Source organism: Empidonax traillii, unplaced genomic scaffold, assembly GCF_003031625.1.
Source record: "Empidonax traillii isolate 1590-97213 ecotype Southwest subspecies unplaced genomic scaffold, ASM303162v1 scaffold336:size770142, whole genome shotgun sequence".
Taxonomy (NCBI): Eukaryota; Metazoa; Chordata; class Aves; order Passeriformes; family Tyrannidae; genus Empidonax; species Empidonax traillii.
Genome location: NW_020955529.1, coordinates 112,068 through 137,291, shown reverse-complemented (window position 1 = coordinate 137,291; position 25,224 = coordinate 112,068). Strand labels below are relative to the sequence as shown.

Sequence of the window (25,224 nt, the reverse complement as noted above, 5' to 3'; positions counted from 1 at the left end):
GTCCTAGCATCACAGGCACAGATCAGGTGGAAAGTGAAAGCTATACATTTGTATGTTCCCCTAAAAACACAGAAGCCCAAGGCAGATCCAGGAGTCCTTGGTTTCTAACCAAGGTTACGAGTGCAGTATCTCTCCCCAGCACTCACAAAAAGTGCTGGCTGGCTGAAAGCAATGGAGGGGTCATAAAGGGCAGCCCTGAAATGTTTTGAGGCATGAAGAGATTGGATCTAAAATTATTTGATGAGAATTTCCTCACTACAGGAAGCACAGTTAGAGGCATCCATGGTGATAGATGAGAGCCAGCAGGAACAGAACAAGTTCTAGCTCAGTGACCCATGCAAAGGCAAATCAGTGACCTTCCCATAGACAGGAGAGCTGGTAAAGCTACCAGAAAAAAACACAGCACCAAATCAAAGCTGTGACACCAGAACATGTCATTTCTAGAAAAACAACCCGCTTGCAGGGTTATTCCTTTCCTTCAACTGTTTTACCCACAAATTCTTTTGCCTCTTGGAATTAGCAAATTCTTCAGCAGCTAAAGTAGTGAAACTCAGCAGAAACGTGGGTTAATGCAAACCCTGGTGAGTGAAGATGCTACTATGCTGATAAAGCTTTCACAGTATGGTATGTGCTATATTTGAAAGTTGGTATAATTCTCTCAAAAAGGCTCATCTTTGGTGTTCCATAAGACTCTGTGAAATACTAAAGATCATATTTTCTATAGCACTATGAATGCAGCTAAGCAAAAATCCTGCATTTTGCCTCAATGCCTAGACATTAATTTCCTCTTCTTTTTTTAGATTTGTTTTCTTTTGTTATTTTTAATTATTTTTATAATATTGATTCTGTTTTCCTTTGATGTTTTTTGATTTTCTTTCAATTTTCCACAAATTGGCTCACCCAGAAAGAAATGAAAATATTGTGATATTCCACCAAATTCCAAAGAATGTAAACTTGCATAATGCCAAATTCCAGAAAGGATTGCCATTAAAATCAAAAACCATGACCTTCCCCTAACATTAAAAAAAAAAAAAAAAAAGACAGTGATGTCAGAGATAAGAATAAAATGTTTTAATTCATCTGGGTATTTTTCATTTTAAATTTCATCTTAATCTAAATTCTAGCATTTGTCAAAAAATAAAGGGAGGTTAGTTTTTTAAAGCCTTTCTTTTTTAATCATGGCTATTGCTACTACTGGCATTTACTGTTCTAGACAAATGCATGCTGTTGCCCATGAATTACCATGTAAAAACCACTGCTAAACTATCTGCAATAAAAAATACCTGCTGTATTACGTATGCAGTCAGGAAACAGATCTAAATCTTTGTCAACCAAACCAAATTTTACTTTAAAATGGCAGTAATCTTGAGTATGAAGCGTCTCCTCAGCCACCACAAATTCTTGAGATGTCCTCTGTACAAGCAGCCATTTACCTGATTATTGAACAGCTTTATCAGTTATTTCAGTGGAAAGGCCAGACTGCCATTAACTGACTTTAATCTGTATTTTATGCCCTTGAGTATTTTTAATAATTTTTCTGAAGGTCAAAAAACCTGTCTCAGCAGTGGATTTTACCCTTCTTTAAAAAAATTACTAAATAACACCCCGTCTTTAACCCACTTGGAATTCTAATGATTGAAGTAACATTTTCTGTAATTTAAAAAAAAAAAAAAAATCCTCTTGAAAGATTCCTGGTTCTTGATCATCATTGTCCCCAAGAGATTGAAAGCCCTCAGTTAAATCCTTTGAGGGTGGGACTCACCTGACCAAAGCATATCTCCTTCTTCTCAACCAATGGAGTCCAACGTCTACTACTCTTCCCACCTTATTACAGAATCACAGTATGGGTGAGGTTGAAATGGACCTCAGTGGGTCATCTGGTCCAACCTCCACAGAACACATTGCACAGGATCGTGTCCTGACAGTTCTTAAATATCTCCAGCATGGAAGACTCCACAACCTCTCTGGGCAACCACGGTCATTCACACTTATTGAAAGCAGGTAGGTAAAATGGCCTGGAAACTTCCTTGGAAACACCTCTTTCTCTGCATTAACTATGAGAATAAATAAGTAAACTACCATAGATGTGACTGTCCAAAGTACAGACATCAAACATGAAGTGCATCTAAACCTTTGTGCCAGAAAAGCCTCTGACCTCACCAGCCACACACAAACCACTTGAAGGAGAGCATCAGAGAATTTTATGTCTGGCCTGTTTCCTTCAAATACGATTCTCGGGAAAGCAGTAAGTGATTTCTTGGAATGTAATAAGTGGAAATAAAACCAAATAAACAAATAAAAAGGATTGTGCTACCAAAACGTATCTCAGAAGAAACCCCTTGACAGAAAGAAGAATTAAGCTATGCTGTTCAGCACATTTATTCCCTATTCTATAAAACAAATAATTCACTGCACTGGACACATTCTTTGCCTGGAGCTTTCCATCCATAAGGTTTAAGATGACTGTATGGAAAGCATTAAAAGCACTACCATTTATCCCTATATTGCTTGCACAAATTGCCTCTCAGCCCCAAGAAAGGAGGGCAAAGAGCCACAGTGGTTTCAGATCCATTATGGGAAGAATATATAAAATATATCATCAAGTCAAAGCCTTCCAGCCAGCACAAGAGAAATTGAAGTGGATGAGTACAGCAGCATTTTCCATTACAGCCATCTGGACAGAGGCTGTTGGTTTGATCATTTGAGGGAAAGAATTAAGAATACTCCTATTTCTCCACACATACCCCAAAAGAGAGAGAAAAGGCCCCCAAATACTACAGTACTGGCTGAACAGTACCCAAAGTCCTGGCTGGGCTGTATCTACGTGAAGGGCAAGCCAAGCTCACTTGCTCCTCTGTACAGTTCTCTAGTACATCAAAAGCAGCACGGACACTGCCTCGTGTTCAAGCCAGTCAGACTGGGTTAAAGTCTGCTGCTTAAACTGCAGGTAGACACCTAAACTCAGGAAGAAATAAAGCCTCCTCTTTTACACTTCCTATGAGTTATCTGGAACATCTTCTCTTGCTTCCTACTGTTACCAACCCAAGTAGCTGTTGTAAACTAAATCCAAGTCCTTTTTGTTAGACATTCTGTGAACATCAATGTCTAAGACCAGTTGATGAATGCTGTCCTGTGTTCTTTTCGCTGGGAAAGGCAGAAAAACAATAACTGTTAATCATGTCCATGAATTAATTCTACAAAAGCAAGAACAGAGAGATGAGGTCAAGGTCTTTCCAATTAAAAAAAAGAATAAAAAATCAGCATTTAAAAGGAGATGATTGAAATGGGACATGACAAAAGGCCAAAAATGGACACATTCTGTGTCTGACATTGGGTGTGTGAATCCCAGCTATGGCACAGTGCCCAGTTCCTCGTGCACCCACTGGAGGCAGCCCTTGTCCCAGGAATGTGTCCTCTTCAGCCACATGCTTTCTATTTTCCAAACACACACAAAAAAGAGAAGTTTTTAAATTATTTCCTTTGCCCAAATTTGTTATTGCTCTACTCCAAGAGGCTCTATTGGTTTCTCAGTTTAAGTCTTTAAAAGAAAAATACATCACAGAGGTTTAGAAATTAACTTGTCATCCCTCCAAAAATTTCAAGTCCATATTAGACATATATTGTCATTCTTATGGCCCCCCAAAAGGCTATTTTTTTCAAAACTGAGAGGCAGTGTTTGTTCATCATCACGCACAGAATTTTTGCTTTCACTACAGTGACATAGCTTTGTCAATGAAAAAGAAGCTAAATAAAGACCTTTCTGTGCAATCATACGTTTATTACAATAAAACCCCACCAAAATTAAATTAAATTATACTAAATTGTTCAATTAAGCTAAATTACAAATAAAGAGCTTCATGGTGTACAGTTTTATGGTTAGGAAAAGTAATTCAAAATCTAGTCCTCTTTACAGGGACTTGAGAAGAATATTAAGATAAGGAAAACTGTCTTTCACAGTGAAGAGCACACCTCTTGAACAAAATGAAATACTACACGAATTCAAGCAAATTTTATTTCTCAGTCATATTTGAATGTGACACTGGGCTGTGAAAATAATCAAGAATGACAAACCTCAAAATGCATGATGCTCTGTTAAACTGCACTGATTAGAAGTCTTGATGTAGTCAGCAAAATAAGGGCATTGGGACAACAGGGATTTATCATTTCTTAGGACAGAGCCTTAAACACTCAAAATGAAGTCTGAAAAGAAGCTCCAAAAATGAACTGTTTTGCATAACAATGTCTTCATGGTTTAGTATTTTAACTGGGAGGAACATTAGGAAGAAAATACTTCTGGTAAACAGAAGGAAATGACCAACCATCTGTTGTGTCCTGAATAAGCAAAGAACTGAAGTTCACTTTCGTCTTTAAGTACGAGTAACTTGGTGATGCCAATAAGTCCTCCACTGAAGCTGGAGTGTCCTAGCACACAGCTAGGAGAGATCTATCCACTCTACAGGTAATACCATGCATAAACAAAAAAAGAAAAAAAAAAAAAGTTTTTAATACAACTTTTAATATATATTTTTTTCTGAGAAAAAGACTCAAAGTTTCTTACTGAACTAGAGTACAGGCCAGGCACTGAACTGAGTACAGAGTCCCCTTTCCCTTCAAAGGGCTCTGGATCAGCCCTTCATGCATCACTGCAAATTTTCAGTTGAAATTCAGTAAGCCAAAGCACAGAGGTCTGCTGCCAATGTGTGACAGCCTTCCATTTGCCAGTCGTGTCAGTGGGTCCAGAAATGGGTAAAGCCGATTGCAAATCTTAAGTGTAAGAAGAAAAAAAAAAAAAAGGCAAAAGAAAAAAAAAAGGCAAAAGAAAAAAAAATGGCAAGTAACACTCTACCAGGTTTTAGCAGTATTCAACTGTTAGGAATTATGTAGAAGTGAAAAACTGAGCGGAAGGAAGGAAATGAGCTTTCAAAGGAATTTTATGTAAGTGGAAGTTAGGCATAGCTCTGGAATCTTAGATGTAAATTCCAGTGAGAATAAGACTTGAAAGCAAGAAATGAAGCCTCAAAGATGAAAAGTCAGTTCATTTTAACATATGACTCCAGAATTCGGTACCGGATTTTTTAAACCAAAGGAACGTATCACATGAATAGAAACAGTCTCTCTTTTTTATTTTTTTTTTTATTGTAACCATTATTAAATTAGTAGTGAAACTTGGACATTTTCTCATTGAAGTATTTTCCATTGGAAACCTGATCCATAGAAACATACATTTTTCATGGGAGCATACAGCTCTTCCTTGGCAGGAAAGATTTCCCCTCTTACATGTGGAATTACTTATCACAGACCAGAATGGTCAAGGTGTCCAATAAGAGCCAGTCTGTTCACTGACTGATCAAAAACCCAGGCTTGATTCCCTCTTACACTACAGTGCTGGATACTATGGGAAGGGGATTGTGCTCCATTTGGTATGAATAGCTAAATATCTATTGAAGAAGTGAATTTAATGTGGGGCCCTATGTTGCAAATGAGCTCACTGGCTGTCAGAATACAGATTCAATCTAATTTTCTCCTGTTGGACCTGCTAAGTTTTGTGATAATTAGACATTCAAAGAGATAGTGTGAGTGTGCACAATATTTTGATATTTACTGTATTGGGTAGCTTTGCCAATGCTCATCTATCACAGCAGTGTCTGAGAAAACTGAGAACATGTTTGAAGGCAGTGGAGTGCTGACTCCCTTCTGGGAGATTAGTTACTAACTGCTGTCACCTAAAACACTCCTGTGCAGAGTGAGCTCAGGTGAGACAGTAGTGGACCTAAACTGGGGGTACTCAAAGGAGACGCCGAGAGACAGAGTCCTGTCCCATCTGCAACCAGGAACCAATCTACCTTTTTCCTGAACATACAGTTATATTACTTCTTGCCACAGAAACTCATACGACTGAGTGATAGCTTGCAACACTTAATAACACTGTAAGAATAAGCACTGTCAGCATGATACAGAATACCACTCAGTGTGTAAAAATGTAAAATAATCAGAAAAATAATCCTGTGGATTTACTATAGCATATGCCCATTTTAAGCATCCTTACTTTCACTAATGAAAAATGTCAGTGTCATTAAGATAAATTATTTTTATGTGCTTATTTTGCAGTGCCCTGTGTTAGATGAAGTACAAAATATAGTATGAACCTGTATTCTGTTCTGTTGTGGTAGGCACCCAATATTATACAAATGCGTAACACAGTATTTCCCCCTCTCTTCCACTTCTAACCAGCAAGATTCGCCTTATGTATGCTTGACACAAACATTACCAAATATTGTTTGGGTACTATTGCAGGTTTTTTTAAAATAATAAGAGACAGAAAATCATAAGGTAAAAAAAAAAAGAACTTGTTGATGGTTACTGAAATATTGCAAGGGTATTCCTGTTTCTTCAGGTTGCCAGATCCAGTTTCCTGTCCTTAAGAATGTCTTCAAGTAGGTGCTACTCCAAGATTAGGAAGTATATTCCCAGCATCCAAGCTATTAATGACAATGTTGAACAGAACTAGGTGTGAAACAGGGTATATCCCACTTTTCTCTTGCCAGTGCAACACAACTGACTAACTCCCTCTCAAATACAAATGTTCACTGACTTAAACTGATTCATTGCAGACCTTTTTTTCCTGATTTCTTCAGAAACATGAAACGATGCATTGTGCAGGAAAAAAGTAAAATTCATATTTAAAGTGAAATTGAATAATATGTGCTGCATTACCCACTCAAATAGTTTGTCAAAATATCAGGGAAGAGTTTTTTGCAAGGAGCACTGATGCATTTTGCTATTAACTCCTGAAATTTAAACCCTGACCAAACAACAATAAAGTGTCCAACTCCACTGATTTTCTTGAAGGAATACTTATATTAAGTGATGAAATATATTTTATAACTACCCTCTGAATATCACTAAACACTTTGAAAATCACTATCTTAATTTAATACTGGAAACATGAGGATCCTACAAGGAAGAACAAGCACTCACCTCTTGATCACACACTGGTGTAAAAGCGACCGTGTACTCTGCCAGGGTCACATCATTCACCAAGCTTTTCAGCTCTTCATCAAATGCAGAGTTAATAATTCCATGCCTGTGCAATTCACCATGCATCCTCATAATGAAGCTGTTCCTTTCTTGGCACTTTCGGGTGAGGCAAGCCAGCTTAGCCTGTGTGGCACGAACACATACACATTCCGTGATTCTAGGATTTCACTCTCTGTTGAGACTGCAAGATTTTATTTTGTGTCTGATCTGTAATTTCATGTTTTGACCAAAAGTTGTGTTTCTACTCCATTAGGTGCCTCTGAACCTTGCCAGAGCAAAACATGTGCAAAGATAAACTGAAAAGAGATGTTCCCTTTCCACGTGCAAGGTCCCCCTTTCGACAGTCTGGAGAATACCCATCACTATAATGTCAGCAAGCCCTTGCCTGAACCTGAAGCCCAGCAGCACACAGCTAAATCAGGGGCAACTGCAGAAGGAGGCACAGGCACAGAGCAAACCTTTGTGTAGGTCCTGCCCTGGCGTTCAGGAAAACACAGTACCTTCAGAGGAGCTAATGTCAACTTCACTTCAGACTTTCTCTTCTGAAGTTCTTTTTCCTGAAAGGTTGAAATATATCCTGCATTAATTTATTCAAGAATCACTTTAAGACACTCTAGCAGTTTTTTGATATTTGTTTTAGACCTGACTCTGAGGTCTACACTTAGTGTACTTGTGTGACCCTGTAACAAGATGAAGCAGCATAAGGAGTTGGTTCGACACAGAACCTGGCACACAAACACTGCTCTACTCATATTAACATTGGTCTTATGAATTAAGAAAGGCTTTTGGGTGTTCTTAGATGAAGCCTTATATCAGTCAGGTTATTTCATCAAAGCAGCATCACATAAAAGACTTGGTAACCTTCATTATGCACTCGTGTTCCTATTTACTCTGTGAATCTTTCAGAACACTCTTTGGGGAAAATTTTTGCTTTTCTTATCAATACTATGACATATAATTAGAGTAACGAGGAAGGATTTTTCACATGTGTATTCCACTCTAAAAAATGAACAGCAACAACTTTCTACTCCAACACAGCTGATGCATGCCCTTTATTAGGAGGTGAACCAGAGTGAGCCAGATGACCTTGTCTTACACTTAAAATGTTTATTATTCACTGTAAACCTGCTTTCTGATTATGCAGTAAAACCACAATATCTTGCCAAGTAAAATCCATTTCCATTATGAATCAATACAGAATTATTTGACAACAAAGTACAGATTACTTTGCATTCATTTTGCCTGACAATTTGTATTTCTGTAACGTCTACATTAAATATATTATGTGCGTCATAAAAAAACTCCTTTATGAGAACTCAGTTATGCTGAAAGAGATCACATGGTTCTCAGCTAATAAACTGTGGATTGGGAAGAATCAGAGTAGGCAGAACAGGAGAGACACGTCTATGTTGCATTAGCACTGGGGGAATAAAAGAAATGGCAATTGGTCCCTGCACTGGAGACATTCAATTCTTGATGAGGCGGGGAGCAACACTTTTTGCTGATGCAAGAGAACAATTAGGACTTGTCCATTTATACAGACAGTACATCTCACCTTCTACTAACCTATCATCTGACACGCCATCATCCATCACTACGGACATCAAACACAACAAACCAATTTCATTTTACCACCACTGTTCTTCTGAGAGGCATCCTAATCAATGCCTGAGGGAAGCCACTAACCCTCTGCACAGGGCTGGTTTAAAGCAAATCACAGCACGTGACCAGGCTAGGAAAAACAAAACAAAACCAACCAAAACGAACAAAGCACCAGCAAACAAACAAAAAAATAACAAAACAAAACACAAAATTGTAGAACAGTTGGATTTACTGTGGAGAAAGTAGGATGAAACTTGTTCCCCCTAGGGAGAAGACAATAATCTCTTGTATTTCAGAGTACATACGGAGGAGAAGCATCAGGGTAGGAAGAACAAAGAACACTATTGAGAAAATGCCATTTATGAGCTGTTGCAGAGTATGATGGGCAATTCCACTTTGGCTCACATAGTAACTATCATCCCTTTTCAAAATATAGTTTCCAAGAAAATACGAAAGGAAACCTAAGGGAACAAAAAGTCCTAGCAGGAATTTGTTTTCACCCAGAAGTTCAGTAGCTGTAGTCAGCTACAGCAGTAGCTTTGGGTTCACATAGTAAGGCAGTTGCTTTGCAAATGTTAATGTACCTGCTCTGTTTTGCCAGGTGAATATAATGCAAAAGTGTAAAAACTGCTTGGGTAAGTATAATTGTGTATACATGGGGTTGCTCATCAGAATAACTATATCAATTACCAAAAATCCAATCATACACCTAATTGAAAATGTTAATGAAACTCTTAATATGTAACCCTAGCTGGATCAAAAAAAAGTTAGGGAAAACTCTATCACAATTCTATTACTAGCTCACTGTTTCAGAATCTGATATAGTGCAAGAAGAGACTTGGGAATGTTAAAAGTCCTCACAATTTAAGCCAAGAAAGTAGCTCTGCAAATAATTTCAGCATCACTGTTTGCATTACATTAGGGGGATTAGAGCAGAGACTGAATTTTTATGATAGTCTATCATCTTTCCATAACATTGACCACCCAGGCAATTTACATCTTTTCCTTTTTTTTCTGAAGTAAGGGATTCTTTCATATGCCTGGAAACCATTTAATTATCCTCAGACTCATTCCCAGAACAGAAGACTATTTTGACTGTCGCCTTTGAAAAGAAAGAGGTGGAATCTGAAGTCTAAACTCACAGTTAAGCATACAGAAAACAACTCTCTGATACCTTTTCACATAGCTGAGCCTTAAGGAGTTCCACTTCGTTCTGCAGGTCGTAAAACTGATTTTCTAATGCAGCCTGGTCCCTGAGCTGAGCTTTCAAGGTCAGCACTTGCTGCTGTAATCTCATATTGGCTATTTTATTCACCTCCTTTTCCTGGGAATCTTTCACACTGTATACAGGCTAGAGAGAAAATACATAGATTTTCAAATTAGATGTATAAAATAAAGAAAATATTCTCAATCCTGTTTTAGAGTATAAAACTTCTCAATCAATATATGTACCTACCTTGCACCTCAAAAACAAGAAAGCTGACAAAATTGTCTGATTTCGAACCTTCAAAAATGTATGAGCCCTAATATCTTGCACTAATCTTAAAACTCTTTATAAGCAATGAGTACTTGGCCCCTGTGAGGGTAGATGTTGGATTGGGATTTCACAATGCTCCTTCAAGGTCAGTATTGTATTATAATAATATAATATATGGGGAAACTGGGGCACAGACAGATTAACTGACCAATCTATTGTCACACAATTAGTAAGAAGAGAACTCAAAAGTTACCAGTCTCCTGCTCCAACAAAAAGCTACATAATACACCCCTTGTTTTTCTACATATATTTATCTCAGAAAATTCCACTCTGACAAATATATCTTTGTTCTGGGAGATTATTAGTAAAACTAATTAGATTTTAAGAACAAATTTCCAAAATACTTTAGGACAAAATATTTGTTACATTAAAATGTAATAACAGTGGAAAGAGAACCTTCTGAATTTAACTTCTCCTCCCCCACCCTCCAATTCTTTTTCTGCCCAATTTCATGCATTTAGACTGAAAGGATTAGTGAGAGCTTTAGGTTGATGGTCAGTATCGTAATAAGTAATAGTAGCTAAATTTACTCATCAAATTAGTAATAATAGTAGTTTACTCATTAAATTGTAGTGCATGTTATATTCTTATATATATATGTCATTATAATCACTGTTCTGTTACGGGTAAGAAACTGTAAGTTGTAGAATGATTCATTAATCTAACAGCATTGCAAGCTGAAAAACATAAAGTTTGCAGTTCTAAAGCTAGAAAGACAAACCATTATGCCTTGTTAAGTAAATATTATTGTATCTTATTTTTCTAAAAAGCTTATTGTCTCACAGCACGCATAAAGTAACGAAAGAAAGGACAAGGATTGAAAAGTCAGGAACTGAAACGATACAGAATATGCAAGATGGACATCTGGAGATGCCTGCACACTAGGCCTCAAGGTCTAAGGACTGAGTGAAACTATGGGAGGAGAAAACACCTGGCAACTGAAGCGAGAATGCAGAGAAGCCAACCAGAATCAGACCTGCAAAGCTCAGATCCAATAAAAAAACAAGTGACAATGGGAGGGAAACCGATAAGGAAATAAAAGTTACTGTTTTTGTTCACTGCGCTTGCGTGCCGTGAGTGGAGCAGGGGACTCCCCGGCAGCCCAGCATGCTATTTTGCTTATTTGCTTTCCTATAAATCTTCTAATAAATTTTTATTCCTATTTTTCAACTCAGTTTCATTTTACTTATAACAGTATCATAAGGTCAGCTTCTGGAAGTGATACTGCCAGAGATTTAGAACATATAGATTTAGAACGAGGAAAATCAGCTAGCGAAGAAAGTCTCCTGACAAACATTTATGCTACTGTGACCTTATATTAAAGAAAATACTGAGTTAATACACACAACTGGTCAAGATTTCGATAATACAGTATATAAGAAAGTCGATACGATTAAGCTAAAAATTCCAGTCAGGCTCATGATACACTGGGGTAAAACCATATAACTTTCTGAAGAAACCTGCAGGAAGATGGTTTGATTTTAACGGTTACAAACATTGATACAACCGAGAGAGTAGCTAATACTCAGCCCTGATTCACACCACCACAGTTAAATTTTCCCTGGCTTCCTCACAGCCTTTCCAGCTTTGACACCCTTGGTGACTGTAACACACTGAAGGCACAGTTTCACAGGGAACAGCAAACTGAAGTGATAGACCACATCCCTCTGCCTTCAACATGTCACTGTAAACACAGAGAGAAACAGAAACATGGCATTTTCATACTGTCCTTCCTAATGAAGCAAGTCCTCTACGCACGGCATTCCAGCAGGTCGAGCATGCTTTGTACCAAACTTTTTGGCTCCCTCTTGCGTCAAGAGAACAATAGGAACTGCTGGACACATCAAGACGGATTAGAGCAGGGCTGCAGTGACAAAAGCCCGAAAATGAGCCCGTGACATGGTATTTACCTCATCTTCTTTCCCACACCAAAAGTATGTTAAATACAAAATAGAAACATTCCCTAACTGAAAATGATTTATGGAAAAAAAAGGGTGGTAAGTAATAGAAAACAAAAAACAGGATTACCAGTCCATGAAACTGCCCCCAGGAAATAATTTCTAGCATAATTATGCTAGAAAAGTAGATCATGACCTTTTTATTTTTGTGCCAAAAAGTCTCGGCCTTTTTTATTTTTTTAATCTAAAAAAACTTAGGTCATATTTTAACAATTTCAGAAACCCCCAATCAACACCTTGGTGTATACTAAAAAGTTTATTTTAAAAGAGAATTATTGAAATAAAGTCACAACCTTTGCTAAAATATATCTACTCTGTTTTCTATTGTACTATTTGCTAAATTGTGCCAATAAAATCAATATCCTTTGGTTAAGAAATAATGGATTTGAGTCATGCAGATAATTAATTAGTTCTGCCATCAAATAGAGCAACTGAGGGATAAATCCAGTTCTGTGATGTACATGTACTGAATCTTTGACCCTGGAATGAGACATATGTATTCAAAAACTTGAAATTAATCCTTAGAAGAAGTCAATTCTAAATCAAACATCAAAATATTGCATAAATATATACTTCTGATCAATAAACACTTGAAAACTTTATTTGAGGTGTTTAAAAGTGGCATTTTTTTAGAGAAAGGCTGTCCTGCACTTTTTCCAGTATAAAAACAATCTGTCAAGGGTATTGAATTTTATTCCCAGATTAGTCATAGAAATAACTAACATCTTACTTCATTGACCAATAGAATAAATGATAGTTTCTCCAGACTTCACCAAACAAAATTACTAAAGCTCCATTGGCCAAAAATGCCCCCAAAATCTTAATTGCTAGTTTAAACAAAACATCATGATACATTTCTTTTTATTTTTAAACAATTTGGGAGTTTCTTCTTGCTTGAAATGGATTCTGTTGTTTTAAGATGCTACATGACAATACATCACAATGATATGAAAAATCTGTGTTTCCTTTTCAATTAACAGTCAAAATTCAGCTGTTTAAACATCAGCTCCTAGTGCCACATAGGGTGTACAAGCTAACATGAAATAACTGCATAGGACTTCCAGGAGGACAACTACAACCTCAGCCAGGATGACCTGAGGTCTTTAAGTGGGATAAGCAGTGACATTTAGGCAACTAAACCAATTCCAGAATCTTTACATTTTCCAGAATTTGTTTTTGTTTGCTTCCAAAGCCATCTCTATCTAACCTATTCAAACATAATTTGCAAATATTGTAGGTTGCTAGAAATGTGCTTTTCCAGCTGGTAGAAGTTGCGTATTTCTTTTTCACAGCTTTCCAGTTAAGGAGGACAGAAATAACTTCAGGGTTAGCTGAAAAGTCTTTATGAAAGCTGCTTCCAGAAGATTACTCAGTAATTAAAAATCTTTCCATAAAACACTTTATTCTGGTGGAGAACATAAATCCATATCAAGACAGAGAACCACCTGAAAATTTAAAAAGCTTTCATCTACAGAAAACCAGAATTTCTGTGATATAAGCACATTCCAATGAGGTTTTCCTCCATGTGACAAAGATTTCCCGGATTTTGGGGATACATACTTGGGCCACATGCATCTATTAAAGACTTTGACTCCCCATTAATCCACACCATCTGTTCACTGGCAGTGGAAGTTGCTCGACAAAGCGCCTGGCATCACAGATTCATTTTGCCTGTCCAAATCTAACAATCAGGGCTAGAAGGCCTGAAATCAGGGCACCAAATTCAAATACTGGAAACCTTGGAGACTCCTCCAACATCTCTTGTTAAGGTCACCTGAAAATGACTTTAGCTAAAGACGGCAGATCAAGAGTGCTCCTTAAAAAAAAGTGAGGTGCTTATAATGCTCATGCAGAGCCCAGACTGTGGACTACCCTGCAGGCAGATGGTCTACCTTGTATTATATCTGCTCACTTTCAAATTTATTGCTCCAATGGCTCCAGGGGCTCTACACTTGCTTCCAGTCTACTCCCAACAACAATAATGGGTGTTTCTCCCAAGGAATATGCTTTTCTCCATTCCATTTGCCTACATACCTTTAATGTGCAGTGCTGCTTTCCCAGCATTTTGTCCCCAGCTTCTTGTTTAAGGAGATCTAATTCTGCGAGAACCTGCGTCAAACGAGTCTTGATTTCTTCATACCTTGTTTCAGCAAAACCAAGTTCCCTGTACCACTTCTGAGCCTAACAGGAAGAATAAAAAAGTAAAAAAATTACTGAGTATAATTAGTCCAGCAGCAGTATCATTTTTCAATACCAGCTTACAGCCATGGATTTGAGGCTGATCTCCCCAACATAGGGTTTGAATTGTTATAAATTGATTAAAACAAATGGAACTATACAATACACTACAATCTTATAATAAATTAATATGATTCTAGAAGTAAATCCTATAGAATCATATCTCAATTGAGCTATGCACAAAATAATAATTTTCTGAATAATTTTCTGAGTATCCTGAATAAAGGTAAAAGAAGCAGTGCTGTATGCACACATGATTTCAGAGATTACATCTTTGAAAGCTCTCAGAGAAAAATGAAAATAAGGTTTTATCATCTGAGGTGGAAAAAGTCTTCCTGAGAAATGTGTCCTGGTTTCAGCTGGGACAGAGTTAATTTTCTCCTTAGGAGATGGCATAATGCTGAGATTTTGTTTCAGCATGAGAATCAAGACAAAAATGTCAAAAATTAAAAATGCGAAGAAGGAAAGAAAAAGCCCTCCATATCATCACCTTTTAATTTTCTCTAGGGTGCTTTTATTCAACCTGTACACATTAACTAAGTTCTGAAAAAAAACAAACCAACCCAAACGAAAAACCACAAACAAACACCTCAGTAGCTCAGCTGGATTCCTGACAACAAGCTCTTTCCCTTGTATGATAGATCATTTCTTCCCCCTTCTGAAAGCAAAGACGTCATGTTATTTTAACTAAACTGAGGAAAGTCCTGTAACACACAATTTCCTTATAATAAGGGATACACAAAAGGATTAGAAGGACCCAAGTTAATCAGATTTTACAAAATAAATAAAAAAAAAGTTTATTCCTTCAAGTTCAAAGCATCCAAACAGGTCTCCATGTAGGTGGTGTCGGACTCAGTGTTAACTACGGAGCTGTCAAGAGAAGGAGCAGCGTAAATGCTTTGAAACGCCACTGGAAGTAGCAAAACCCCTTGACAGTGTCAAATTTTACATGATTTTGCTTCTCATTCAAAAAAACTACTTTGAATTCAGGTTTGCAGTAATCTTCAGTGCTTCTACTGGTTTCTGCTCCTCCATATTCCCAGTGATGGGGCAGGAAGCAGCCTGCCCAGACATGGGAACAACAGGCAGTTTGTTCTGTATGCCTTTATTAAGCACTCAGCTTCTGTCAAAGTGAGCTGCAGGAATGCAGCTTCACTTGAACGTTCTGGACAACCAAGAGTGGCTGTGCAGTTCATCTCTTAAAGATCAAAGAAGCACATTTTGGTTCTGCAGATCAGAGACTTCTCTGTTTTGTAAAAGAAAGAAAAACAGCCGTGAAAGAAAACATGAGGGAAAACAAATTTGCTCCTCAGAAGTACAGTAGAGTAGAATGTTACCTCTTTTTTTGATTTTTCTAATTCCTTTTGCTGTATCTTTAATTCTTCTTTTGCCTTTTCAACCTGCTCTTTCATCGTGCTGTAGCTTTCAAATGCGCTACCCTGGAAAGACAACAGAAAGATGTGACTTCTCTCTCCCGTACAAAATGGCACACAGATGTTTGTGCAGCAACAGATGGTTTCCTCCTAAATTAAGAAAAATATTTGCATAAAATCAAGATATTTGCCTGTTGTTTATTCTCAACTGAAGTAATAACTCTGCATTTACAAGAGCATAGTAATCCCCACAGAATTTCACTGTGGTGTAAGATACATGACTACATAAGAAAAACATGGATGAGAAATCCACCATGAGTAAAAATGCTGTCGTTAGGTCTGTGTTTCATAAGCATCAAAACAATAAAAAAATTAGACCCTATTAGAATACAAGTTAGTAAATGAATATATGCACACTTTTCATTAAGACATGATTTTTTCACCATTACAACAGAAGTTTTCCTCTTCTGGTAGGAGAACTGGTTAGAAGAAAAAGCTTCTCATAAAAGCTTTTACTCTTACAATAAGATAAAAAATTTTTAAAATGCAGTAATAATGCATTCTTCTGAGCATTATTTTTAACTTTGTAGTTTGCTGTATCACTTTAAAATCCTCTAACACAATATTCAGAAAAAAATTCTCTGGCATTTTGCCAGAGTTAACTCTAGCACCTCTCCAGCATGTGGGAGGCTAGGACATTTTCTGCATTAAAAAGTTAATTCAGCTTTGTCCTCCAAATGACTTTTATACTCTGTCTTTCTTTAGAAGATACTGCTTGATAACACTCCTTACTGTTATTATTTACCTCTTTCCCAGGGAAATAGCTTGAAGGACTTATAACCAGAACTCCTTTTTCGTCAGTTTGCGTTGCACTACACACTGTTTCAACTTTCTTTGGCTTAAGAGCATATTGCAGACTTTCTTCTTTTAGTATTACTATCTTTTTCTCTGTTCCTAAACTTTTCTCTTTTCTCAGCTCTTCATAGGAGAAACCCAAAGAAGACACTAATTCCTTCAATTTTTTATTTTCTAAAATAAAGTTTGCATTTGCTTTCTGAAACTCACTGAGCTGTTCTGAAGTTTCTTTTTTGATTCTGTCTATCTCTCTTTTCAGTACATATTTTTCCTCCTGTAAATTAGAAATTTTTTGATAACAGCTGGTTTTGCAATCTTGGAGTTCTGAAACCAAGGTCTTATATTTGTCTTGCTCACACTTTATCTCTGCTAAATGTCCCAACAATGTTTTTTTTTCACCCTCTGAAAGAGTTATTCTTTGTAAATTTTCCTCTCTCTCCTGTATTAATTCATTATATTTTGCTACATAGTTCTCCTTGTCTTGTAATAATTTAGCTATTTCTTTGAAGCATCTACTTCTTTCTTCTTTCAGGTCAGAAAGTAGCTGGAAATACCTCATTTTCCTTCCCTTCGTGGATAGAGCACTCCTGGAAAGTTTATTTGATGCAATTGTAGACCAGTCTTTTTCAGAATTCCTATTTTTCTCTTCAATGCATGGGAGGTTCTTAGAGAAAGTTTCAACTAAAAATGTTCCTGGGGTCATGGTGTTTTCTTCTGATAATTTATTATAACATCCACCAGAAACCTCTTTCTCATTAAGTAAGTTTTGGAATGAAACAACTTTAGCTTCATCTACTGCTAAAATGTACTGAAAATACGCATCCATCTCCTCTTCCAGGGCACACATCATCTGAGCATATCTCTCATTCTCCTGTTTTAATATACAGACTTTTTTGGAGTAATTTTCATTCTCTTGCATGAATAGAAATATCCTCTGAGAACACACAGCCACTGCTTTTTCCAGTACAGATATTTTCACATTACATTCATTACAGGTTTCAAGTGGTGACAGATGACAGAAGCACTCATAAAAACTACTTCCTGGGAGGAATAGTTTGCTTACACACATAACCCTCTCCTTCATAGGAAACAGTAATTTTAGTGGACACTTCTCTTCATCTGACCAAAAAAAATTCTGAGAGTATGCATATTGCACATTTTCAGCTCCTATTTTTTCACATGAGAAATTCTTCTCATTTGGTTCATATAGTTCCAAGGTCTGGTCTTTCTTTTCTTTCATGCCAATATTGCTGGAAGGGTTTGTTTGGTGAGATGGTTTCTGAGCCTGTTCTCCTTTGTCTTCCATGTCAACTGTGTCTTCTCCATTGTATCTCCTATTCATATCAGAGATGCAGTTCTCTGAGAAGTTTTCTTCTTTCTCCATTAGTTCAGGACTCCCTTCAAAACATTTCTTTAAGTCTTTAAAATCAAGAGAAAAACTTTTGACATCCTGTGTGCTACCTAGTCTCTCTTTGGCTTCCATTCCTTGCTTCTCAGGTCTGATGAACTCAATGTTATATAAAAATTTAGAACGTTCCTCAAGAACAGAGGTCACCAGTTGTGGCTGGGTTTCCTCAGTCTGTATTTCTTCTCCTTTAGCTCTCTCTCTAGAGATTTTTTGGTGATACTTTTCATCATCAACAACTTTATCCAGACATCTACTTTCACTTAGGCTTTTTGGCAGAATTTGCTTGTTTTCCCAATGTTTTTCCATGTATTTTTCTAGACATGACGTGAAAATTTCAGTCAAAGTGGAAGGCAACGTTCCATGAAGAAGGGCAGGAACTTTGTCATAAAATCCCCCTTCTACAACAATGCAGAAGCCAGAAGACCAAAGATTAGTGTTTGCCTCACAGAAACTCACACTTCTCACTTTTTTCACAGTGGTGACAGCTGATGTGTGGCAGCTTTCAGGTTTGAACAAAGTAAGCTGGAGCTTCTTCCTCATCAAGGCTTCAACCACAGAAGCAGGGAATGTCTTTGCTGGTAGAATTACAGCTTGTTCCTTCAAGAGAAAAATGGTCTCTTCACCTTGGGTTTTCTTAGTTGTCTCACCATCAGATAATTTCTCAGAGTAAGGAGAAAGTAGTTCTGCTGCATGACAAATTGGGGTACACCCAAACAAAGTGAAACTATTTTCTAGAGTTCCTGCCTTCTCTGTTCCAAGGGTGACCTGGTGATAGCAAATGAGAAATGTTTCAAGCTGAAATATATAGGCTAAGGTATATTGCTAATCATAATTTATTCTTTACTTCATCCATAAAATACTTGATTACAGACAGATGAGAAAAAAATATTTCCATGCAAAAAGTTTTTAAATTTTTTAAAGATTTCCAATGAGAGCAATGATACAAACAAGGTATAAGTAAGTCAATCATTTTCTTAGTGCACACCTGTATTCATCTTGTATAGCATCTGTAGTAGCTATGGGGTAAAGCTACTTCACCTTTAAATGCACCAGCTCTTCATTCTATCTCAAATTTCTCTTTTTCTCACCTGCTCAGCCTCAGCTAGACTAGCAAATTTCACAAAGACACTGGATTTGCCTTCACAGACTGGTGCAGGTTCTTCTGGTAGCTCCTCCATCTGCTTTAGTCCATCATGACTACATCCCGGTGTTTCTGTTATGGTAAAGCACTGGAAAAATGTAATGTCACTGCCAGACAGTTGCATAAAAAACAAACCTGAAAACATCTGAGCAGATGTTTTGAATAGAGAAATATTTTAGATACCTTCTTTGCCAGCAGCATACATCCCCAATGATACAGACATAAGAACAACATTAAATAAAAAAACAAACTTCACAAGAAAACATAAATATTGAGCTCTAAAATAAAATCTATCTGGGCATTGCCCTTTCCAGTTCTCAAAGTATTTAAAATTGAAAAATACATCTCATTACAGTGGGCAGGTGAAAACTTATGGGTTAAACTTGGAGGCTGAAATTATTCAGTGTTAGCCTGTATTTGCATACACTGAAATTTGCTATAAAATTCCCATTAATTTATGTTGGAAGAATACACCTGATACAATTTATGAAAGTCAGAGCTTCCAAGACACAGGTTACAAATTAGGAGCTTTTTGGAAGCTATTTACACATTCTAGGTCATGCATACCCCATTAATGAAATCATCTTCACTTTAATTGCACATAAATGAAAGCAAAAACTCCAATTTGTTTGCATACCAGACTCTCTAGCATGTAGCAGCACAACTGGAGTTTGAGTAGCTCTGCTTCTGAGTGAATCCAAGACTGGTCTCCATTTAAGATTCTGAACTTCATCCTGAATTAGATCTCCGTTCTTAATGGGAAAATGAGGAGGACAAGAAAAAAACCACCCAGATTATACACATATGGTGTTTGGGATATGAAAAGCAGGCACATAAGCTTCATTTGCTATTTTACATTCAAAAGACCCATTATTTCATTATAATTGCTATTGTTTCAGACAATTTTCTCATTCCAGCATTTTCTAGTTAATGTCATGGCTGTAAACTTTCCCCTACTTCCTTCATACTTTACAATGAGTTAAGGAAGAAAACCTGAGTCGTAGGCATGTAATATGTCAGACAACAGGTAGAACACTGTGACTAATTTATATTCTCACAAACAAAGAAAAAAGAAGGTCCAATCAAGTAGAGAATGAGACTAATAGTTCAGTGCCCAGCTACAAGACAAATGTTCCTAGGCTGGAAGAATTCAAAGTGGAATAATCATTCTGAACAGATTTTTTTTTCCCCACTGATAATTTAATTGTAAACTTCATGTTCTGTTCTTGACATTTATCTTGACTCCCTGATTGAATTTGGGAATTGTTGCACTTCCTGATGCAAAGCAGATACTCCTACTTCTTGATACACAAGTCCCATTTCACATGCACTGTGCTCATTGTCAGTGAACAGAAGACTCAGGCTTGATTGTCCCAGCAGACTTAATCAAGATGGTAACCAAAATAGCAACAGAACAGAAACCAAGCCAACACAGGCACTTTGTCTTCCTGCACTGCTCTGCATCAAATACCAGCAGAAAACAGGTCTGGTCCCTTTTGACTGAGCTGCAGCTTTAAAGTTACATATGGATAGGAAAGGCAATGACCTCCAAGTCTATATAGTGAGTCAGAAAAGGCCACTGATTTTCCACAGGATCAGCAGTGAGAATAATTTTTACTTCAACCCAAGTCAGCTACCTCATTATTGTGCTCTGTTATGAGATCTTGACTGGGAGGCATGATTTAAATGAAAACCACAACACTTCCAAGATTTCTTCCTTTATTTTCTCAGAAATATTGTATCATAAAATGGTTTAGGTTGAAAGGTACCTTAACGATCATCTAGTTCCAACACCTCTGTCATGGGCAGGGACACTTTCAACTAGAACAAGTTCCTCAGTCCCCATCCAACCTGGCCTTGAACACTCCTAGGGATAGGGCATCCACAACGTCTCTAGAAAACCCATTTGAAACTAATGCCAATTAACTGAAACACACTCATTCCTTTCCTGGAAGTTTCCCTTTATTTCTTCACAGATATCAGTACTTTATTAATACGTGTGTACTGTCAAAAGAAAATTACACAAAATGATGTAAAAGATACAATGCTTGGATGGCAAAACATCACACTGTGAAATCAAGACCTAAGCAATTATGTGAAAGCTGTAGGAAGATCCACTTCTTAGTGTTTCATACTTATCCTTCACTTCAACAGATCCCTAATGCTCACATTTAAAACTGTCTGATAAGTCAAGACACAGCCAGGTGGAACCAGCTGGGTTTTTTGGTTTTTGTTTTTTGTTTTTTTGTAGACAGGATTCTGATACTAAGCTTGGAAATTCAAATTTTTGACAAGATTTACGTGACTAAACCCCTCCATGAGGTGCAGTTCACCTCTTGGTGCTCAGTCGAACTGTATGGTGTGTTATTGAATGAAGACCCAGTAATGCCTAAGGCGAGTCTTCAAGAATAACTGATGTGATTGGCATTTGAATGACATGGTATTTACTGAGAAATCTCACATGGTGTGTATTTCACATGAGTCCAATAAGCCTGTCTTCACAAACTACTTTTTGCCTGGCTGTGGAACAGGTAAATGATCCCATTCACTCATTCCCTGAACAATGTCATACAAGCAGTTTTCTAGCAGTTTCTAAGAAAATCTTTCTTGCATTGCACAAGATTTCTCATTTTTATAACTGTTGAAGGAGTATGATAAGCTCAACAGGATTTTTCTTGTAACTATTTTGACTTAAATACTAAAAGATCAAGGTGATGAGATTAAGAAATTCTATTTTATTAGGTGCTAGTAAAATGACAGATAATGGGAAAAAGCCATCTTCAGTTTTACAGAAAAACACCAGATGTCTCCCTCCTCCTTTTATCATAGATACTGAATTTTTTTTCCCTGCTATATCTCAAGCCATTTTCTACTAGAAAAATCCAAGTATATTAGTAGCACTAGAAGTGGAGGAAAAGACCACTAGAAATGCAGAAGGCACAAGATCTGCTGCTGCTATACATAGCATTTAGGGAACACTACCTGCTCTGCAGCAGACCACAGTAAACACAAATTATGGCATATTTATTCATTTATACCAAAGACTAGGTAACTGAGACATTGTAACTTCCTATGACAACACAGATGTAAATTAATACTCAGAGAAGAAATGGTTAGAAAACTTTGTGTAGAGGAAAAAAATAACGTTTTACTGGAGTACAGCACAGAAAGAAAGAGATTTGACCCTTTTTCTGTAAGACTTTTTAGATTAGTCTCAGACTACAGATTACTCTCTGACTACAGCTGATATATCTTGCTTTCACACATTTGCATTCAAACACATCCACACTTATTTTCTCCTTTTCTCAGTTCTATCAAACCAATAGTAATTCTTCACTACTTCTCTGGCTCTGAAAGCCCTCATTCCTCTTGAGTTTAGCTGTGCAATCCCTTCATAGTGCATTTGCTTGTTGTACCTTTTTACAATTCAGTGCAAGTCCCTCTAGAAGTATCTTAAAATATTTTTAAATGGTATTCTTCCTTCCCAAGAAAAATTGAATACACTAGTTAAAGTAACTAAAGCAATGGTTCAGGGTGATTGGTCTTCTGCCACCTTGAGTCAGCTGCAGTGAGAGGTGCAGTGAGGAGCAGCTTCTGAGCTCTCCACAAAGGTCATGCATGTGCTGCTTGTCACTGCAGGATGATCTTACCACCCTTTCTTTCTCACACAAAAGGAATCTCCTGGAGCTCACTGCTTTGCGGCTTTAGAACAACTAAATCACCATACCTGCAAAAGCGCATTCAACTACCAGGGTAAAAAAATTGTCTTTATTTCCTCTAAGTTTTACAGACTAAAGATCCTCTATAGCTTCTCCCTGTTCTGGAAGCACTCACAATCCAATTGTCCTCCTATACTAAAGGGATTTGTTCATGCCCATTACCTCTTGGTTAACTGCAGTTAAAATCAGGAGAGTTCTTAGGATCAGGTCACAATCTGAATGAAGTAAGCTGAGTGTGAGGCTTAGCTGATTCAATATAACAAATTCTCAGAATAAAAATACCCTCCAACTCAGTGGATTAAGAATAAAACTTTGTTTGAGTCCACTCTATGAAAAGAATTGTTCCTTGTCAGCAAAATGAATTGGCAGAAGCTCAATGCCATATTACAGCATTTCCAGAGCTTTCCCATGCAGTGCTGGGGTGAAGTGCTTGAAGCAAACAAGTCCTATTCAGTGTATTCAGGGCATATCACAATGTTACAGAGCTGCAAACCACTGAATATCTCAGCTCCCTCCCGGTCATAAACACTGTATCCATCTTCCCTTGTTTACCATTATCCAGAAAATCTCACAAACAAGATTTATTGTCAACTGTGCTTTTTGCTTCAGCATTTGGGCATGAATAAAATGCAAAAACAAATGCATATGTGTACTCCTCCACTGAATGGTATCCACAAGACAGAGGTCTCAGAAGTTCTTCTGGGCTCTACTTCTGTTGCCAACTGAGACCTTTTGCCAGGGGTACATCACTTAAAACTTAAAGAAAAAGGGTTTGTTAAGCGCCCTCAATGTGCACCTAATAAAAGCACTGATGCAATGAAGCTCCAACTACTGATTCCAGTGGGTGTGAATGAGACAGTGTGAAATACTAATGAATAAACAGAAATAAACACAAACAATTCATGAAGGATAAAGCCTCACACTTTCATCTTGATTGAACATCTAATGACAAGTGTACTTCAGGGTGATATAAAGACAAAAAGCAAATATATTTTACCTTATTTTTACTTACCAGTTGACATAGCAGGTCAACACTGTTGTCTCCATTCTCCAATCTTGCAAGTTGTGAGTCTTTTTCTTTCTTCTTTTTCAACTTCACTCTACCTTGATCTTTTAAAGCTCTGTTTTCATCCAAAAGCTCTTCCATTTTTTCCTGTAGTTTGATTTCAGATAATTTCAAACTATAGACATGATGGTGAGATTCTTCCAGTTTTGTTCTGAGGAAGTTTTCATTGTCCTGAGAGCACTGCAGTTCAGTCAGCAGGAGTCCCTGTTCTCTTCTGTTGTCCTCTTCTTTTTCCCTTAGGAACTTCAGATTTTGCTGAAATGCCTCAGCGTGGCTTTTCACATCATGCTCCATATTTTCAATACAAGTTTTCAATTCCACTACTTCCATGTCAGGGTGTTTATAACCCTGAGTCCCACTGAATGCTGATTCCAGCACCTGCTGGAGATGCTGCACCATTCCCTCCTCTATTTTGGATGTCAAAAGAGCAACATGGCCACTAAGATCTAGGACTTGCTTTTCCAGCCTAGATACCTCACCCTGAAGGTAACATTCTCTCTTTCTCAGTACTGCTGTCTGTTGTCTCTGCCTTTGTTTGTAGTGCTCAAAATATTCTGATTGGCTTTTTATTTCTTCTTCTTTTGTCTTCAGCTGCTCCTGAAGACAACACAATTTTTCCTTTTGCTTCTTCTCTGACTTTTTTTGGTTTTCAACCTATAATTTCAGTAAGTTGTATGGTTAACATATTAATAATAAATGTCTTCTTCCCTTATTTATTTTAATTTAGCAATAATTTTGCCCTTATTTTCTGAAAACTCAGGAATGACTTAAATAGAATTTTTTCTAAAGCTAGTAAGACCCTGTCTTTAGAGCAAAACTAACCTGTTTTGTCATTTCAACCATCATGGAAACACCTCAGTAGGAAAAAAAACACAAGCTCACCCACATCTACTACTACAAAAAGTAAAAGAAGTTTTAAACCACATTTGTTTGCATGTTCTACAGTACATATTAAATCAAAATAAACCTTACAACTGGAATTCATACATTCAGCTCTGATCTACAACAGACCCTTCATGCTGACAGTACTGTAGCACTGAGGTGTTACAGGCAGGGAAACTGTGGTTCTGTTTTAGAAAACAGGACACACACTTCCCAGAGACTAAGCTTTTGTCCTTTGCCCTTCACTGTACCTGTCATCTGTCAGCTCCTCTTATGAACCTGCTGAAAAAGGAGAAACGAACAGATGCCTTTTGAAACAGTTTGAGAAAGGCTTTGGTATTTTCATTGGCACCACAGAGTGTCTGAACACAGAGACATACAGAGGTGAAAGATGAAAGGCAGAGGAG

The 25,224-nt window shown here is 37.3% G+C and overlaps 1 protein-coding gene across 1 annotated transcript in view; it reads right to left on the bottom strand.

Annotated features, from left to right (window-relative positions):
• The window catches only part of CUNH4orf50 (chromosome unknown C4orf50 homolog), an 85,792-nt gene that overhangs the window by 54,048 nt on the left and 6,520 nt on the right, over positions 1 to 25,224 (bottom strand). Inside the window, exons 4-12 of the mRNA XM_027891980.1 lie at positions 23,882 to 24,589; positions 19,788 to 19,902; positions 19,098 to 19,222; positions 16,552 to 18,774; positions 15,711 to 15,812; positions 14,170 to 14,316; positions 9,815 to 9,991; positions 7,539 to 7,595; positions 6,979 to 7,161 (exon numbers count right to left, since the gene is read on the bottom strand). Of these exons, the coding sequence (XP_027747781.1) occupies positions 6,979 to 7,161; positions 7,539 to 7,595; positions 9,815 to 9,991; positions 14,170 to 14,316; positions 15,711 to 15,812; positions 16,552 to 18,774; positions 19,098 to 19,222; positions 19,788 to 19,902; positions 23,882 to 24,589 (3,837 nt within the window). The remainder of the gene's footprint in view (positions 1 to 6,978; positions 7,162 to 7,538; positions 7,596 to 9,814; positions 9,992 to 14,169; positions 14,317 to 15,710; positions 15,813 to 16,551; positions 18,775 to 19,097; positions 19,223 to 19,787; positions 19,903 to 23,881; positions 24,590 to 25,224) is intronic.